The following is a 19,211-nucleotide window of genomic DNA, read 5'->3' on the forward strand; positions in this document are numbered from 1 at the left end:
TAAGACAAGTGTCTAGCCTTGAGATAGACATGTGTGTGTGTGTGTGTGTGTGCGTGTGTGTTGACAGAAATTTTATGTTCCTTAAGTGAATAAGCACAAATAAAGCTAGATGTAAATATTCTGTGCTTATTTGTGTACATATGACTATGAATTTATATAACCATAGAATGACATATAAATGTACAAATTAGATGGAAACAAAACCTCAAAGGATTCAAGGTATAATTAAAAATGAGCATTTGATTGTGGAAATACAATGGGGCTTACCTATAAACACAAGTGATATTATTTTTCTTAACAAATACTTTTTTTGTCCAAAGGAGAGTCATTTTCTTAGAATAAGTGTCTCTTAAAATTTCTTTATTGTTATTGTAAAGGTGATATGCAGAGGGGTAGTTACATAAGTCAGGTAAAGAGTACATTTCCTTTGGACACTATCACCCTTCCCTCATTCTCTCCCAGTTTTCCCCTCTAGTCTCTATCCACAATTTGTATGGTTTATATGCAGGATAATGTCTAGTGAGAAGTGTCTCTTTTAAGTTGGTTTTTTTTTTTTTTTGCTTAGTCTTAGAGCATGCTAATCTACAGGGCAAGTAGGTGAGGTCAGAGAGAGAGAGAGAGAGAGAGAGAGAGAGAGAGAGAGAGAGAGAGAGAGAGAGAGAGAGAGAGAGAGTTTTTTCTTTTTACTAAATGTTACAGCTTATGAACAAATGTAGGGCATAAGACAAAAAGGGTGCTTCTTGAGTAGGGACTCACGCCTGCAATCCTAGCCACTGAGGAGGCTGAGCTCTGAGGATCGCAGTTTGAAGCCAGCCCAGTCAGGAAACTCCATGAGACTCTTATCCCCAATAAACTACTGAAAAAAAGCTAGCTGTGGCTCAAGTGGCAGAGTGCTAGCCTTGAGTAAAAGAAGGTCAGGAACAGTGCCTAGGACCAGAGTCCAAGCCTTAGGTCCAGGTGGGGAATGGGGGGGTGGGGGGTAGGAGAAAGAGGTGCTTCTGTGCTTTCAATTAATCATTACCACAGTGTTTAGCTCTGAACTTCTGGCACCTGTTCCCTGTGCAATCTCTCCTACCACGTGGGATGTGTGTCAAGTACCTACTGTGTGTCAAGTACCTACCTGAAAATCTTCCTCGACAGGCTTAAAGGATTTAATGTCTCTGCTGCTAATTAACATTTTGTCTCATATTTGCAGTGTCTTTCATCAGTTTGGAGCTACTTCAAGACAAAACAAAACCCCAAAGCTGCAGTGTCTATTCGATCATACTTCTCACCCGTGGCTGATGAAAATACTCACAAAACTTCTCATTTGAAGTGTATTATCTTTGACATTATTAGGAAAGGTCTAACTTCTATGACCAATATTTTTGTGCCTTAATGGAAGATCTTTCATACTGCAAATAAATTTCATATGTATAATGGTATAACAGTGTATTTCCATCAAAGTAGTAAAGTTATGTCCCATGGAAAAATATTCTATTCTGCTGCAGTTTTTTTTTTTTTTTTGATTGGTCATGGGGCTTGAACTCTGGGCTTGGGCACTTTCCCTACACTCTTCAGCTCAAGGCGAGCACTCTACCACTTGAGCCACAGTGCCACTTCCAGTTTTCTAGAGGTTTATTGGAGATAAGAGTCTCATAGACTTTCCTTTCTGGGCTGGCTTTGAACCGCGATCCTCAGATCTCAGCCTCCTGAGTAGCTAGGATTACAGGCGTGAGCCACCAGTGCCTGGCTAATCTGCTGCAGTTTTTTAATCTAGAAAAATTACAATGAAGTGAAATTAAATAGTTTGTCAGGTATCATGTGCTCAATAAATAGCCACATGTAGGTAATGGCTACCCTATTGGATACTGTAATTTATAGAATCTACTCAAATATTTGGAATTTAGACATCTTCTTCCAACTAACCTATGGTAAAAACATATTACAAGAAGTATAGAATATACTTCAGATGGATGACAATTAAGTCAAAATGTATAAAAATGTGTGGAAATTTTGATAAATTAAAATTTTTATATTAGAAAGCAATTGCTAATGGCACACACAGCATCACGGGTAACACGCTGTAGAGACCATGCATATTGTACTGTTGGTTCCAGCAGACACTAACATGGGGAGCTGAGCACTCTGATCTTAGGAAGTCTTCTGGCAAGGGTGTGGCTTAGTTCTCTCTTCCTTCTGGCACAAATTTCTTGGTCCTGAAATGCAGTTCCAACTGCATTCTGAATTAGGATCCTTTCACTACTTCAGAAAAGATCTCCAAGTATACCAAGATCTTCTCATGTGGTGGCCTGGAACTTGAGATTCTCACTCCAGCGGCCCTACAAGATTCTTTTTTTTTTGTCGGTCGTGGGGCTTGAAGTCTGGGCCTGGGCGCTGTCCCTCAGCTCTTCAGCTCAAGGCGAGCGCTCTACCACTTGAGCTACAGTGCCACTTCTGGTTTTCTGGTGGTTTATTGGAGATAGGAGTCTCACGGTCTCTCCTGCCCGGGCTGGCTTTGAACCGCGATCCTCAGATCTCAGCTTCCTGAGTAGCTAGGATTACAGGCGTGAGCCATCAGCGCCCGGCTCCTACAAGATTCTAAAAGCACTTCATCGCTTCCTTTTCTTGCTCCCCTCCTTCCCGGCCTCCCTACACCCCACTTTCCACAAACTCCCACCACACACCCTCACCCCACCCACACTCTCCCTACCATCAAAGGAAGAGTGTGCATTGGGTTGAAAATATCCTTTGCTTGCTAGTGCCAGAAGTCAGATGTAATGAAGGGCCACAGAACACAAGGGAAAGTAACAAGTATGACCATCCCTGGATGCTGACCTCTTCCGCTCAAGTCTCCCTGGCACTTCTGCCTGTGACTAGAGACAGGGTCCCTCTTTCCCACAGCTGACTCCTTCACACCCCACCCTGACTTCATCCCCCATTCTACCTAGGACGTTCCCACGGGCCCTTTTTGTTAGGATTGGAGAGAAAAGCCCCCTCTTTCTGCCTCTTCTGCTCCCACTTCGCCTCCTGCCCAGCTCCGTGTCCACCCTTCCCCACATGGCCTTCTCCCTCAGCCACTGCTGCTACTCATCTGCCTGTGGTTCTCCTGCTGAACTGGCCATAGAAATCATGAAGAGGTAAATGGTATCAGCCTAAAGTGGCTTTATTGGGGGGCTTACGCCCAAGCACAAGGGGGACAGTGTGTGACAAAGGCTCTCGGTCTGGCATGGCCCTGGGGGAGGAGCCCTGCACAGGTAACTTTTGGCTGCTCTCCTGCCCAAGTGCATCAGTGGTGGTAGCTTACGACTCAGGCGTTCTGCACACCTCCTAGCCATCTTCTTTTTATTTTTATTTTATTTATTTTATTTTATTTTTACCTTTTTTTAATTGTGAAAATACCATACAGAGGGGTTACAATGACATGGGCAAGATAATAAGTATATTTCTTATCAAGCATTTTTCCTCCTCCTTTGTTTCCCTTTCCCATCCCTTTCCATCTCTCCCCCTCATCCGATTCTCCCTCCCCCCCCCAATAAAGTTGTAAAGTTCGTTTTTGGACATAACGCCTTGTCCATCTCATATTTGCAATGGGTCCACCCCACTTCTAGCCATCTTTGCACCAAGATTTTTACTCAATATGGCCATTGCTCATTTGCACTGCATCCATCTGTTCTTGGTTCACCGAGCGCCAAGAAGCCACCATCCCAGGATGCTCAAATACAGGTCCCACTCAGGGATTCTGCATGCAGACACACAGGCTGCGAGAGCGCGCACCACGAGCTGAGAAGGAAGGTCGTTACAACACAGCGATCTTAGAGTACATTGCCTTTTAAAATAGCTCACCCTAGGGAGGGGGCTCTTGGCCTCCCCCTTTCTGTCTGACTACTATGTTGTGCCCACCACAGTGTGGGCACCTTACCAGCAATCACTCCTACTCCTCTTACAGGTCAGAACGAAGCCCAAGAGATATACAGGCATTTGGTCAATGGCTCCTGCTGAGGTACATGAACATTGATGGGCTCTGGTGTCCAGGGAGATGTGGGAGGAGTTCCACATCTGAGTGCAGGCCACAGTTCTGTCCTCAAGAAGCTTTGGTTCTATCAGGACACAGACTTATACTAAAGAAATGCAAGGTCAGTGAGATAGGAGGTCCCATGTGAGGGCTACAGAAAAAAGGAGGCATAAAAGAAGTCATACGGACCTCTGAGGTGAGCTGAGTACTCTGGACCCAGCACCCCTCCCTCCACCCCCAGCCACTCTCCACTGGGAACTTGGCAGTGCTCTGTGCAGACAGAGAAAGCAAGGGGCTGAGCCCAGGGGCACAGCCATGGAAGGACTCTCCTGCGCATGTCTAGCGTCCTTTCAGACAGACGCCCTTCGCAGCAGGTTCCTGTGAATATTCTCAGACTCCTGCTGGACTTGGGAGAGCTCTTCCAGCCAGGACGCCTTGTTGAGCATCTCTTTTGACCTTTGACCCGGGGTTGCCTGTCTTTCCTGCACTTCTGGGGGTAGAATGCTACGCTGGGCGAATTGGTAAACCAAGTTGGTGTAACAATGGCCCTCATTTTCCCACAGGATCCCTTCAATTTTCCGCATAAGCTCCTGCCGCTGGGCCTCCTGCTCTGCTCCCTCTGCTTTGTTGTTGAAGCCACAATGGCGTCGCTCACAGATCACATCCAACTTGGCAAGGAACTGGTTATTGGTCTTCTGCACATATTCTTCCAGGGATCCCCCAGCCAGATCTTCTATCCGGGTGAAAACCAGGATGGTGTAAGCCAGGATCCCCAGTCCAAAGATCTCTTGCAGACGCCTGACGACCTCCTGGTCCTCTCTGGTGAACCGGCCCATCTGGCTCACCAAGAGCACCGCGTGAGGGCCTGGCGAGGTGAGGGCGATGGCTTCACAGACCCCAGCTGCTACCTCTGGCCACACCCGAGGGGACAAAATGTCTGGGGTGTCAATCACCTCGAGTTCCTTCTCAGACCACGCTCGGCTCTCTCGTTGGCAGGTCATGGTCACTGGTCTAGCACTGAGTCTAGATTCAAACACTTTCCTGCCCAGGATGCTATTTCCGGTTGCACTTTTCCCACTTCCGGTTTTCCCCACCAGAAGGAGCCTCAGTCTCCTTGGGATGAGTTCTTTCTTCTTCAGACCTAGAGCTAAAGGACAGAAGGAGAGAGAACTGGGGTTAGAGCGGTTTGCACCATTGACCAGAAGCCCATTCTCCTCAGTATCCTCCACTAGCCGAGGGACAAGTTGTCCCAGGTTGGGCCAGGGATGACAGAGACCAACAACGTCTGACCAGGAGACTCCCCGTGCTCCCGATCGCAGCTCCCGTGCTCCCGTGTCCTAGCCCCATGCTCCGACTCTCAGCGCAGGACCTTGCAGGTGGGGCCGAACATTCCCACAGTGCGGTATTAGAGCCATCAGTTGTGAGATGACACGTGAAGGTGCCAATCAAACGTCGACACACATCATGCCAGGGTTTTTCAGTATGTCTGAAGATGGTGGGCAGGAAGGGAAGTCTGCTCTCCCAACCTTGCAGGTGCTATGACACACAGCACCTACAGCAGTGACAGGATGGTTTCCAAGCACAATCCCCCCCCCCAAGATGTTAATGGGTCTTAGATTATAGAATGCTAATTTTCCCACAGGAATTTGGGCTCTGACTTCTCCTCAACACCCCGAGCCCCCATGAATTTCGCTCCTGCCTACTTGAATCCATGGCTGGCTGACCCACAGACCAGTTCTGACAGAGCAACACTAGTTCCCTCAGGCCTTCAGATTCTATGAGGGGGGCTGAAAAGAATTTGAGTAAATGGGTAGACTCGTAAGAAGTGTAAGTAGCCAGATATTCCTTCCTGCCTACCTAGCCCTCGCCAAGATGGGGGAAAAGAATAACTTCCATTTGGACCCTTACCTTTGGACCTTCCTTGAAGCCAAATATGTGTGAGAAACCTGGAGTGGAACTTTTAAAGGAAAATGTAATCATGATCTTTCTGTGCTGTAGAGTAACATGACTTGAGGGCTCAGGCCCTTCAATTTCATCAAGTACACGATCATGTATGTTGAGACACACAATCAGTTACAAAGAGTTTCTTGTGTGCAGGAAATTGTGTGGGTTTCCAGCATTCCTAAATTCCATCACCAAGGATTAATAGCAAAGCTGAGCTTTTGCAAAGGCCGGCCCCCGTTCTGAGCAGTGGCCCCCAAATCCACTCTGCTTGTTCATATAGTGTTCTCACTCTCACGACCATGACCCTCCCTCCCACCGCACAGGGACTGCTGGTCTCCAAGCTCAGGGCCTCCTCATACCACAGCCACCATATACTTCTCATGGAGGAGAGCGGAGAGGGTGACAACAGTTTTCTTTGGGGGCTGGTATTGCTTGCCTCTCTTTGCCTGATATACCCAGAGAGGCGATTTTTCTTTAATTTTGGCTGGAGTAAGAAAAAGATCCTAGCCCCAAGCCATTTTTCTCCTTTTGGCTGAGGTGCTGAATCTCTGAAATGGGGCCTTTGCTGGCTCTCCAAGCCCTCTGCGGGCGGAGCGAGGTCTCACACCAGGTTTCCCCCTGCTCCTCTCTCCACTTGGCCTCTGCTAGAAAAGTCATTACCTCCTGATGGTCTTTGTATGGTGTCCTGGGGTGGCAGCCCTGGGGAATTCTCCTGGAGGATCTGTTCATAATCTTCTTCCTCCACCTAGAGAAAACAATATCACTTTTACGGATTTTTCCAATGGCATTGTTTTTGACTTGATCTTACCAGGAAAGGGTTTTTGTTTTGTTTGTTTGCTTTTGTGTTGTTTTCACTAACTTACAGGTGAGAAAGCTGAGTGAAGAACCTTGGTCTCCATCACAACATTAAGAGATTTCAACTCATGCAGAAAGGGGCCACTGGCTTAGAACCTGGGAAAGGAGTGGAATTTGGATGGGCAGAGTCTGTACCTAGAGAAGGGGGGGGGACTGAAAGAGAAGCAGAGGAACCCTGAGTCCGTGGCTCCCACAAAGTAGGAAGTTCTGTGTTGCAGGAAGTTGGGGCCAGAAAGAGTGTTGATCTCTGAAGAAAGCTCAGCAGTGAGGCTTTGGGAAGTCTGAGGGCTGGTGGCTCTCTTGAGAGGAAGATGCCAGCCATGAGGGATTTAGCACAGCCTGCTGGGAGCTGAGCACTTCAGCTGGGCACACTAGGCCTCAATGTCTCTTCAGTGAGTATTGGGTCTGAAATGGGAAAGGCTATGAAAATGTCTTCCTCTACAAAGTCATAGAATATTTAGAATATTTTAGAGCATTTTTTTAGTTCACTTTGCAACTTAAGGGTACATCATCCCAACCAGGCCTGCTTCTCCCTTCAGTGGTAGCAATTCAGTGTGTCCTTGCCTTGTAGACTAACAGAGTTCTTTTTGTCAGTGCTATATCTGCTTGATTTTCTCTGTGGGACTGGGGATGAAAGACCCGGTGAAGGCTCTAGAGCATGGGGAATCTCACTACAGTAGGCCTCTAGAGACATGGTCTCTTCATCACCACATGTTGTGGGCTGTTCTACTCTGCTCACTTGGCATACTGTGTTGTCCCCCTCAAATCCCAGGAGCTGGCCAGCGAGAGGTCACAGGACGTGGGTTTGTGATGGCGCCTTGATTCTGTAATGTCAGCTCCAACAGCCTAGGCTGAGCATGGAGGTAGCCCAGGAAGTTTGGTGACTTCTGAGCAGAGAGAGGAGGCAGACCTGGCACGGTGTCCCGGCGGTCAGGGGGACTCCATACCCAGGGAGCACTGCCTCCCAGATCTGTTAACTGGTAGCCACAAACGACAGACCTGCTCCGTCTCTTCACCCCTGACTGGCCGGCAGAGACTGATGCAGAGCTTTACTACGCAGTCTCCTTCTTCCTTTAGAGGGAAGGAAAACGATGGTGGGTAGACAAGGCTGAGGACAGTGGGGCACCTGGGGCCTGTGGGAGCAGTATGTAGAGATGTGGCACTGTGCCCTGGCACAGCTGGAGAATGCATCCATACCCACAAGGCCCCCCCTGAGCAGCACCTCACCCCCTGTCACACTTTGTGGGCTTGTCTCCAGCTTAGAAGATGGAGCAGACATGATCGTTCTTGTGCTGCTCAGGAAGAAAACAGAACATCTGGTGAGGGCTGTGGCTCACTAGTAGAGCATTTGCCTAGTGTACCCAAGACCCTGGGCTTGATCTCTAGCACTGCAAGAAAGCAAGACCACAACAGCAGAACCTTCTCTGGAAGCGAAAATCACAGAAAGGTCTTCTCAAATGTCAAGCATTGAATTTGCTACCGGGGTTCTCCTGATTTCTCTGTGAGGCTCCTTCTATCATACCACAAACACTAGACACACAGAACACAACACATAGTCAACGTGCACCAGGCACACACATACACACCTGTGAACACACAGAACCACACACTCACATGGGCATACACTAACCAGCACCCATATGCAACCCACACATATACCCCCACACAAACACACACTCAAGCACACTCAAACATGGTATGACACACATACACACACATGAAAATACTTCCACACACAAATGCAATACACACATGCACACACTCAGACTTACCACTGGGATTGCAGACAGGCAAGAGGAACTACCATATTTTTGATGTCCTGTTGCCACACGATCCTCCGAATTCCCTGTCTCTTCCTGTGGGGCTGACACAACATAGTCTCCCCCCGGGAGACAACGGAAGAGCCAGACTAAAGTTTCCAAGAAATACGAACTCATGGAGGACAAGGACGAGCTTTGCTTGAGGCTTTCTGGCAAATGTGATCCCTGCTCTAGAACTGCCTTCACCCGACAGCTCTGCCAGTGAGACAACAAACCGGAAACAGGAACACAGGAAGTCAAGCGTTGTGCTTCAAGCCCTCAGAAGCAGGAAAAAAAAGCAAAAAAACAACAAAAAACCCAGATACCAATGATGAATACAAAATACTTAGAGGTTTAAGAAGAAGATTTCTCGTAAAAATTGTACTGTAGATACAAACTTTCTTTTTGCAGTCTTTCCCTGTCTCTGGCTCTCTCTTGTCTCATTAATTCTCCCTGTCTCTGTCTTTATCTCTCTCTCTCTTGATAGAGATACAGATGAAAATATAGATATAATTATCCCTTGCTATCTCTGCAGGGCGGATTTCTGTGGACACTCAAGTCCCTTACATAAAATGATGTGTTTGCTTGCAACCTATACATCTTCCTCTATTCTTTAAATTATCTCCAGATTACTTACAATAGCTAACACAGTGTATCTGCTTCCCCAAAAGTGGCTCTGATGTGTGGCTTGGAGAATAATGATGAGGAAAAATGTCTCAGTACAGACTCAACCACAGAAAGTCTCACTACATTTTAGATCTGCAGTTGAGAGAATTCCTGAATATGGAACCCATGGATGCAGAAGGCAGATTGTACGGCTGTAGACAGAGATATAATACAGAGACAGAAGTAGAGAGAGAGGGTAGAGAGAGATGTGCTATTGCTTCTGTTTCTCTGAGACTTTGGCCAATACCCACAGAACCACAGTGACACCTCTAGCTATTGAGCTGGGCCCAGTTGAAACCCAGCCATACCTGGGTGGGGGAGAGTGATAAATATGATAAACATGTAAATGAGCATCTGGATTCAAACACATTGTTGTGGGAAAAGGCAATACCACCAGTCCCCTTTGTGATTGATTATGTGTGAGGTTGAATTTTACTAGATGCCTTTTCAGAACTGGAAAACAACGAAATGTCTTTTTCCTTACATTTATTAATGTAGTGAACTGCGTCAATAGATTCCTTCATGGTAATTCACTTTCCCATTACCAGAATAATCTTTCTTGGTCGTGTGTGTGTGTGTGTGTGTGTGTGTGTGTGTGTGTGTGTGTGTGTCCTGGGTGCTATCCCTGAGTTTCTTTTGCTCAAAGCTAGTGCTCTACCATCTGAGCCACAAATCCACTTTCAACTTTTTGATAGTTAACTGGAGATAAGAGTCTCATGAATTTTCCTGTCTTGGCTGGCTTTGACTGAGTTCCTTAGATCTCAGCCTCCTGAGGAGCTAGGATGACAGGCAGGAGTCACCATTGCCTGGCACTGCATTTCCTTTTTAATATATCACTGAATTTTATTTCTGATATATGCTGATTATCCCACCAATAATTGTATGGACCCTCCATACTCATGAAGTATAGTTATAAACACCATAGGTGAATACTTATAAATATCCTAATACTGTCTTCCAATAGCATTAAGATGCTTCATGGGTAGGTAGCACAGGTGTCTTGAAACAGAACCTTTTTCCTTTCTCTTTCTGAGCTCTACTGATTTCACATATCTGTATACTATGATTGTGCAATGCACTGGACCAATTATTAAAAAGAAAAAGACTTTTCTCTGTTCTTATTCCAACATATAGATCTAAGTGTCTGGCCCACATCAATTTTCTTCTCCCTGAAACATTTCTTTCAAATTTTTTTTCTCAAGGAAAGTTTGCTAGGAGAAATGTTCCCCCGTTTTTGTTTTTCTGTGAAAGTCTTTATCTTTCCTTATGATTAGAGGATAATGTAGCTTCATCTAAGATTGAATAGGGTTTGTGCCTCATTGTTTCAACAATTCCAGTGTCTCACTCCTCTTTTCTTGTTGGCATGATTTTGAATGAGTTACATTCTTATTCTTCTTACTCTGTAGGTAAAGGATTTTGTTTGCGTTGGCCATGGGGCTTGAACTCTGGGCTTGGGCGCTGTCCCTGAGATCTTCAGCTCAAGGCTAGTGCTCTACCACTTAAGCCACAGAGTTACTTCTGGTTTTCTGGTGATTTTTTTGGGGGGGTCTGGTCATGGAGCCTGAACACTGGGCCTGGGCGCTGTCCCTCAGTTCTTCAGCTCAAGGCTAGTGCTCTACCACTTGAACCACAGCGCCACTTCCGCCTTTTTTTTTTCTGCTTATGTGGTGCTGAGGAATCAAACCCAGGGTCTCAGGCATGCAAGGCAAGTGCTCTACCACTGAGCCACCTTCCCAGCCCTCTGGTGATTTTTTGGAAATAAGAGTCTCATGGACTTTCCTGCCTGGGCTGGCTTCAAATCATGATCCTCAGATCTCAGCTTCTTGATTAGCTAGGATTATAGGTATGAGCCACAGGCGCGTGGCAGAATTTTTTTTTTTTGAAGATTTTCTCTTTCTCTTCAGTTTGCTGCAATGGAACATTCAGTGTCTCCTGTAGTGTTCTAGTAGGTATCTTCATGCTTCCTGTGTCTGTGATTTGGTACCTGTCATTAATTTTGGGAAGTTCTCAATGACTGTTATTCCAAATGCTGTTTGTATTCTGTTCTCTCCTTCTCCTCCTTCTCAGCAACAATCTGCAAGAAACACAAAGTCTATTAATATAATCCAAATGAACTGGTGTGTACTCCCCCCAATAGGGTATAACCGTTGATAGCTACATATTGCAATATGGAAACTGCTCGAGGCTCACAGTATGTGAAAAGAAACAAGGCAACAGTCTACGTCTTACAGTGTGTGAGCCATTGCGTTACAGCACAAACAAGTTAATTGGCCTACACTATAGAAATCTGGCTAACGCCACCAGACTGGCCAGCAACAAGGGACTTCTGGTGAGGCTATCAATATCCTATATCTGTGTCTGAATTCTGGTTGCTTAATGGCATTCAATTTTTGACAACTCACTGAACTATAAAATTATACGCGACCTTTTTTGCCATGTGTTTTGTCTTCAATAAAAGCCTTAGAATATGAAAAAAAAAAAGAAAGTACTACTAATAGACACAGGCACAAAGCCATAAAAACTGTCGAAGTATACTTGAATGAAAAGCTCTGTGTCACAAAACAATCAGTAAAATCTTCCTAAATGCATTTTTGTTTTTTTGATCATGGGACTTGAACTTATTGTCTGTGCACTATTTCAGCATATTTTTCCCCCTCTCAACACTGGTGTTCAACCAGTTTGAGCCCCATAGCTCCACTTTGGATTTTGAGTTGCTTAATTCTTTTTTTTTTGGTCCGGTTGTGGGGCCTGAACTCTGGGCCTGGGCACTGTCCCTCAGCTCTTCAGCTCAAGGCTAGTGCCCTACCATTTGAGCCACAGCGCCACTTCCAGCTTTTTTCTTTTTGCTTATGTGGTGCTGAGGAATCGAACCCAGGGCCTCAGGCATGCATGGCAAGTGCTCTACCACTGAGCCAACTTCCCAGCCCCGAGTTGCTTAATTCTTAAAAAAAAAGTTTATTATTACTATTGAGGTGATGTTCAGAGGGGTTACAATTACATAAGTTAGGTAAAGAGTGATTTCTTTTTGGACAGTGCTATCCCAGGGGGTTAACTCTCAAGAGCCTTGGGAATGTATGTTCTTTAAATTGGAGAGGGAAGTTAGTTGTGAAGCACCTGGAATTACAGCATGGTCCTATGTGGCACAGACACCAGGGTCACACCCAGACTCTTCCATCACCACAGTCTCCATGATGCCAAGCCCGGAGTGTTCCCCCTCCTGACCCCAGATACCCACTAATCCAATAGAGACCTCTGGAGCACAGGGGGAAGACTGACATGGAGATGGGCTGTTACCAGAGCCATTCAGGATTGGAGCAATACCTGTGGGCCAGTGAGGGAGGCCAGAGACGCCGGGCAAGGCCTATGGGGTCAGCCTCGTGGAGCTCAGGAGGGAAAGGGAAAATGAGGCTCTGGAGAGATCCCAACAGGGAAGGCCTTCAGACTGCTGAGCTGACCAGCCATAGGAGGTGAGCGGCCTTGGGCATCGGCCCTGGCCTTGAAAGGAGACTCTAGGCACCTTATGTAGGCATCTGAGGCAACCCAGGACTGGTTCAAAATGAGAGGAGACTCCGCTGGGATCACTGCCCTCAGCTGGGAGATGGAGGCGCATGTCACAGGCCATCGGGACAAGTCCCAGGGCCTTCAGAGCCACCAGAAGCAAACACAGCAGTGGCCATGCCATTGGCAAAGAGGAACAGATCTGCCTCAGGCAATAGTGCAGGCCAGCTGCTCTCCAGGAAGCTCCTGGAGACCTCTTGCCGGCTGGCCCCTCCCCCAGGGCCTGGCTTCCGGGGGCTGAGAGCTGGGCAGCCCAGCCATGTCAGAGCAAGCTTCCCTTCAGACTGGAGCAGGGGCAGCTGACCACCAGCTTCACTGGGGAGCGCTCCAGAGCACGGCAATCCTGCAGGAGAAGGTGAGGCTGGCCAGGAAGAGGCCATGCAGTTCACAGGGCGAGGGAGAAGGGCTGGGTGGGCCACGGTGGCCCACGGTGTGGGCTCCAGTTACATTCTGAAGGAGTGGGAAGGCATCAGAAAGCCTCTGAGATCCATCTCAGGAGGACGTTTACCCAATTCCCAGAGCACAGGACAGACCTGTGCTTCCCAGGCACCTGCTACCTGTGTCTGTGTGATGTTTGCCCAAAAGCTGATCAGGCTCCTCCAAAAGGATGCTGTTATCCCCCAAGGTAGATCTTCAGAAGGACGAGGCGGGGGTCAAGCCACCACGTGTCAATGAGTTCTAACTCTCTTTCATTCCGAGAACAGTTCTCAGTAAACTGATGAGTTTGCAAATGAAGCCGAGATAGAGGAGATGGTGGAGATGGCGCTACAGTCCCGTGCCTGACTCCATGTGGAGATCCACCCAACACAGCTCAGGGAGGAGGCTGGGACCCTCCTGGGAGAGAGACGGAGGGAGGGGGACTCAGGGGCAGGACTGACTTCTGAAGACACAGTGGGAGCCGTTATTCCAGCTCAGTCTGAGCGGTTATGTGGCTCTTTGGCCTCAATTGCTTTCAGTTCATATTTTCCTTGGTATCAGTGGTTGGGTATAAAAACATTTTGATCCCGAGTAGCAACCACATTGTGGTTTCTGTGAGAGATCTTCATAGAAGTTTCTCCCGGGAGATTCAGGGCAGATCTGCAGGTTTCTGTGTCCCGGCTCACAGCAGAGGGGACAGAATCTCACAGGGCACCAGGGATTCCCAGAGTGGCCATCTGTGCGCCGGCTAGCTCTGCCCTCTTGCTAAAGCAATTTCCCGAGCACTTGCTTCTCAGCCGTGCTCTTTGCTGAGGCCCTGTGGGTCTCCCAAGACGCGCTCGGGGACGCTTGGGAGTGACTGCTTCTGTTGGTCTGTCTTGACTTGGCTTGTTGGGATGGAGGAGGGAGAAAGGCCAGGGAGACAGAGGCAGCCATGCCCTGGCCTCCCTGCTGCAGGCCTGTGCCCAGCGCTCTGCCTGGAGGAAGGAGGCCCCTCCCCTGCCGCCCCTGCTCTGCTTCTGATTTTACAATCCCAGCTGAGAAGCTGCTTGTCTGGGGTCACCTTGTGCTGGTTGACAGGGAATGTGCTGGAGTCCGATGGTCTGAGTCCCTGCTCTGCCCAACACAGAGGAAGCAGGGGTGGTGGGCAGCTGTTTTGGCTTTTTTCAGTCATCCTGTCCTTGCCTATAAAATTAGGGTAAGAATCGTTCCTCCATCCTGGAGTATTTCTGAGATAAATTATTCCTGTGGAACCTTCCCATCCGGGTCTTTAATATAGTCATGCAATCAGTTGTGGTTACAAGTGCATATGCGCACCTCAAATTTTTAGTAAAGAAAATGTTACAGATTTACAAAAGTTGAGTGTAATGAGTTCCTGTCTCCATAACCAAGCTTTGACAATGGCCCACACCTGGCCACTCGGGCTTTAGGTTTCTAACAGCCCAGTACTCCTCCCACCTCCTGGATTCTTTTGAAGCTAGTGTTACATTTAATATAATCTTATCTGTCAATATTTTAGAACATATATTAAAAATAAGGATCTTATTGATCACGGCCACTATGTCACAGATGCAGTAGCTATTTAAGTTTTATAAAATGTGCAGTCACACTTCCTATTTCATAAACTGTTTACAATGCATTGATAGATAATTCTGAGCAAGGCAGGAAATTAAGTCTTGTAAACTGATCCCTGCTCATTCTATACATTTTTTGCCCCTCCCACCCCCAAATTTCAAGTGAGCTATTTCCCCAGAACCCCTTTTTCCATTGGTGAGGAATGGTGGGACTGAAGCCTGTGACTGAGCTGAGAGTTGGTCACTGCTGTCACGACGGCATCATTTCTCATCCTTCCATCTGTGTGCGTGTGTGAGCATTTTATTACTGATGGCATGATTATGAGTACTTTTAAGATATCCTAGTTCTTTCTGGTTTTGGCTACAGTCCTGTGGCAGATCCGCAAATAATTTAAAACGCATTTAAAGACATAGAGATACACAGTTATATTCATGTGTCCTACTTTACTTTTGACTTGGGGAAGTTAACATTCCATATACTTTTGTTTTAAAATCATTGCCATGTTTACATCACTCTCAAATCAAATCTACAGGGCAGTCGATTTGGACACATCTGCAGTCTCTCCTGGTCCTGCTAACTTCTTTCCTGCCTGCACACCCAGGAACCATTCTCCTCCTTTCTTCTTTATTTATGTATTTCTACAAAGCATACACCATCTAAGTATATTGCCTATTCCTTCGCCTTGTATTACCTCATTGGTGGATGGTATTCTATGCATTGTTCTGTTTTCCTCTAAAGATGTGCTGCATTAAGATACCTGGGATCCTTCCCCATCATTGAGTAGCGATGGTCCTCATTTCCTCACACAACTGGAAGCACAGCACATCTCATCTGTGCTCTTAACTGAGCTCTTTCCACTTGTGTTCCAGTCATCCCAATTAGGGATAGTTTCTCTCTGGCTTTTACAAGCATTCTTACAGATAGGAGTTGACATATAAAAAAGACTCCTTTCTCTGTACGTGTGCCCTGCCTTCTCTCTCTCTCCCCTCTCTCTAATTAAGTTACAATACCACCAGAAGCTCTACCACTGGCGCCCAGTGTCTAGCCCTATTTTTTAAAGTTATTCCTCAGATAGGGCCTCACTTTGTGCTTGGGAAATCACCTCTGTTTATTACTGTCCCTGCTCTATACTCTCAGAATAAATTAAATCCCATTGATGTCTTTCTGTTCAATCCAATTTGGGCTCAGCTTGATTCCACCCTCCTCCTTTCCTCCTGCGTCGTCAGCATCCTTCACATGGTCCCTTTCAGTCACCCTTCCCGGGCGCTCCCAGGGGAGTTGATTCATTTGTTTGCTTACTTGTTTGTTTGTTTGTTTTGGTCCTACTAGCAAGGTGGAGGATCTTTTCATGTGTTTGAGGGTAAAGAGGGATATGTTCTATTTTTTTTTGGGGGGGGGGTCCGGTCGTGGGGCCTGAACTCTGGGCCTGGGCGTTATCCCTCAGCTCTTCAGCTCAAGGCTAACACTCTACCACTTGAGCCACAGCGCCACTTCTGGCTTTTTTCTTTTTGTTTATGTGGTGCTGAGGAATCGAACCCAGGGCCTCAGGCATACAAGGCAAGCGCTCTACCACTGAGCCACCTTCCCAGCCAAGGGATGTGTTCTATTTTATCTGAGTCATTTTCATTCTTTTAGTCCACAGAGTGCCCGGGCTCCTGAGGCTGAATTCCTGTGGCCAGCATGGCCAAGTCTGGGGATCACTCTCTGCGGATCGTTCTGGTCGGGAAAACTGGAAGTGGGAAAAGCGCCACAGCCAACACCATTCTTGGGAAAGAAACCTTTGAATCTAGAATAGCTGCCCAGGCCGTCACTGAGACCTGCCAGCGGGCATCCAGAACATGGAAGGAGAGGGACCTCGTGGTGGTGGACACCCCAGGGCTATTTGACACAAAGAAAACCCTGCACACCACCTGCATGGAAATCAGCAGGTGTGTCCTCTATTCCTGCCCAGGGCCTCATGCCATCATCCTAGTTATGAAGCTGGGCCGATACACAGAGGAAGAGCAGAAAACTATTGCTTTGATCAAGGCTGTCTTTGGGACAGCAGCCATGAAGCACATGATTGTTTTGTTCACTGACAAAGAAAGTCTGGAGGGCTCGAGCCTCAATGACTTCTTAAAGGAGGCAGATGTGGATCTGAAAAGCGTCATCAGGGAGTGTGGGAACCATGTCTTGGCCATCAGTAACAAAGCAGACCAGGCTGAGAAGGAAAAGCAGGTGCAGGAGCTGGTGGGGCTGATAGACAACATGGTGCAGAAGAATGGAGGCGCTTTCTTTTCTGATAACGTCTACGCCGATGCAGAGGAGAGGCTGAAGAAGCAGGTAGAAATTTTAAAGAATAATTACGCTGATGAATTAAAGAAGGAGCTTCTAATACTGGAAGAGGAGTATGCTCAGATGTTCAGTGAACAGAAACAGCAAGAGGAGGAAACTGTGAAATCTATCACAGCGAAGTATAAGGACAAAATTCAACACGTCAGGGATCAGGCAGGCACAGAAATCCTGAGCCACATTGCTCAAAGACACAAGAACATCATTGCACACGTATTGAAGTAATTTGGGAAGACATGGGTCTCATTGTGTTTTTCTTCATCTGTGGTGATTGTGAAGCATTTCTCCACCCTCTCCCTCCCTTCCTCACCCTCCACGACTCTGGCCCAGATTCTGGAATGACCGAATTGCTACCAATGAGCAGGAATTTCCATGTATGTACCTGATGTCAAAATTCCCTGTCAGGCCTCTGTGACTGGCCAGGCTGCAGGCGGTGGGGACACTGTGTGTGAATTGGGTGTCTGTGTGTCAGCAGCACCCTGTGGTTGTCAGGCTCTTACCCCCAGCTTCCCTGTGCTGAGCCCCAGAAAGTCTAATATCCCCCAAGCCTCACCTTTTCCATTTCGAGTTGTTTTTCTAGGTGCTGTTGCCCTAAGTCCCCTGGGAAACAATCACCCAAACTTCTGCTCTTCGGATCCAGGCTTCACCCTCCGCTCCCAGAAGCGCCCCCATAGTGCTGCTGTGGTCCTGTGAGTACACAGGAGCTCTGCCAGTGTGGAGGCAGGCGGGTGATGCACAGAAGAGAATACAACAGCCTTCCAGTGCCGTGGATCCATCTCCACAGGACACACTTGGGTTGAGGCCATCTTGAGCCATAGAAACTGGTGGCTCTCAACTCCACGGCACCAAAGTGGAGTCCAAACACTTTTCCTGCCAGGCCTTTGCCTTGTCCACAGACAGAAGGACTGTGGCAGGGAACTGACAGAGATTTTTAATTTTTCTAAAATGCTCCAAGTAATGGTTGGTGTAGAAGACAAAGAAGCAGTGACCCTAAAATACAGGCACCAATTTCTCTTAGGGCTACTAATTCCCAAAGCTATGCCGTGGACATAGTTGTACCTGTTGTGTGAATAGAGTGAAAATGTCACAATGAGTGTCCCCATGAATGGGGACCATGAGTGACAGCAAAAACTTGACTAGAAGCTTGTTAAAATAAAGTAACTGTGTGTTAACTATGGATGCAGTCTCTGTTGTCGTGTGTGTGTGTGTGTGTGTGTGTGTGTGTGTGTGTGTGTGTGTGTGTGTGTGTGTGCTGGTCCTGGGGCTTGAACTCAGTGCCTGGGTGCTGTCCCTGAGCTGCTTCTGCTCAAGGCTAGTGCTCTACCACTGGAGCCACAGCTCCACTTCTGGTCTTTTGGTGGTTTATTGGTGCTGAGAGTCTCATGGACTTTCCTGCCTAGGCTGGCGTCAAACCATGATCCTCAGGTTTCAGCCTCCTGAATAGCTAGGAATACAGGTGTGAGTCACCAGCACCTGGCCTCTGTTGACATTTTTAAGGCATTAGCTTTGTTTATGTTAGAACCATATTTATAGAAAATTTCCAAGACATTTTTTTTTGCCAGTCTTGTGTTTGAACTTAGCCTGAGCTTCTTTTGCTCAAGGCTAGCACTCTATCACCACTTGAGCCACAGTACCACTTCTGCCTTTTTCTGTTTATGTGGTACTGAGGAATCGAATCCAGGGCATCATGAATGCTAGGCAAGTACTCTACCATAAGCCACTTTCCCAGCCCAAGAAAGGCATTTCTAGTAATAAGGGTAATAGTGCCCTGGCTTTCTGTAATATCTACAGTTCTGTGATTTGATTCATTATGAGAATTATAAGCTTATTTGCATTGCTTTCAAATTAAACATAAATTTCTTCTACATGGCTGCAGATTTCAGTGAGGAGTCTATATAAATTAGAGGTTGTCATAAAAGTCATTTGTGGGAACAAGTATTGAGTAAGCATGGTGAGCTAGGTTATGGGACATGAGAAGCAAGAATGGGCATGGGCACTGGCTTTTTGACCAAGATCACTGACCTTTTGACCTAGGTGTTTTCAGTCACATTGCTGCTAGGGTTTAACGGTCC

The 19,211-nt window shown here is 47.0% G+C and overlaps 2 protein-coding genes across 2 annotated transcripts; one reads left to right on the forward strand and one right to left on the reverse strand.

The window, feature by feature from the left end:
• Positions 1-3,124: 3,124 nt before the first annotated feature.
• On the reverse strand, positions 3,125-8,825 carry Gimap6 (GTPase, IMAP family member 6). The gene is made up of 3 exons (XM_069997057.1): positions 8,566-8,825; positions 6,599-6,683; positions 3,125-5,141 (listed from the first exon to the last, which is right to left on the reverse strand). The coding sequence occupies exons 1-3, from the start codon at positions 8,728-8,730 to the stop codon at positions 4,345-4,347; spliced, it is 1,047 nt and encodes a 348-aa protein (XP_069853158.1). The 5' UTR covers positions 8,731-8,825; the 3' UTR covers positions 3,125-4,344.
• A 4,251-nt stretch (positions 8,826-13,076) lies between these two features.
• On the forward strand, positions 13,077-18,316 carry LOC138809926 (GTPase IMAP family member 7-like). The gene is made up of 2 exons (XM_069997058.1): positions 13,077-13,171; positions 16,444-18,316. Exon 2 carries the CDS (start codon positions 16,489-16,491, stop codon positions 17,362-17,364), a length of 876 nt encoding a protein of 291 aa, XP_069853159.1. The 5' UTR covers positions 13,077-13,171; positions 16,444-16,488; the 3' UTR covers positions 17,365-18,316.
• The last annotated feature ends 895 nt before the right edge of the window (positions 18,317-19,211 follow it).

This window comes from Dipodomys merriami, unplaced genomic scaffold (assembly GCF_024711535.1).
Source record: "Dipodomys merriami isolate MVZ:Mamm:240054 unplaced genomic scaffold, mDipMer1.0.p SCAF_5, whole genome shotgun sequence".
NCBI lineage: Eukaryota > Metazoa > Chordata > Mammalia > Rodentia > Heteromyidae > Dipodomys > Dipodomys merriami.

Bases quoted from the DNA above. Each gene is read 5' to 3' on its own strand.
- Gimap6 (XM_069997057.1), bottom strand. From the start codon at position 8,730: ATGAGTTCGTATTTCTTGGAAACTTTAGTCTGGCTCTTCCGTTGTCTC. The intron at 6,684-8,565 runs GTAAGTCTGAGT...TGTTTTCTCTAG, and splicing joins GCCTGTCTGCAATCCCAGTG to GTGGAGGAAGAAGATTATGA. The intron at 5,142-6,598 runs GTAATGACTTTT...TCTGTCCTTTAG, and splicing joins CATACAAAGACCATCAGGAG to CTCTAGGTCTGAAGAAGAAA.
- LOC138809926 (XM_069997058.1), top strand. From the start codon at position 16,489: ATGGCCAAGTCTGGGGATCACTCTCTGCGGATCGTTCTGGTCGGGAAA.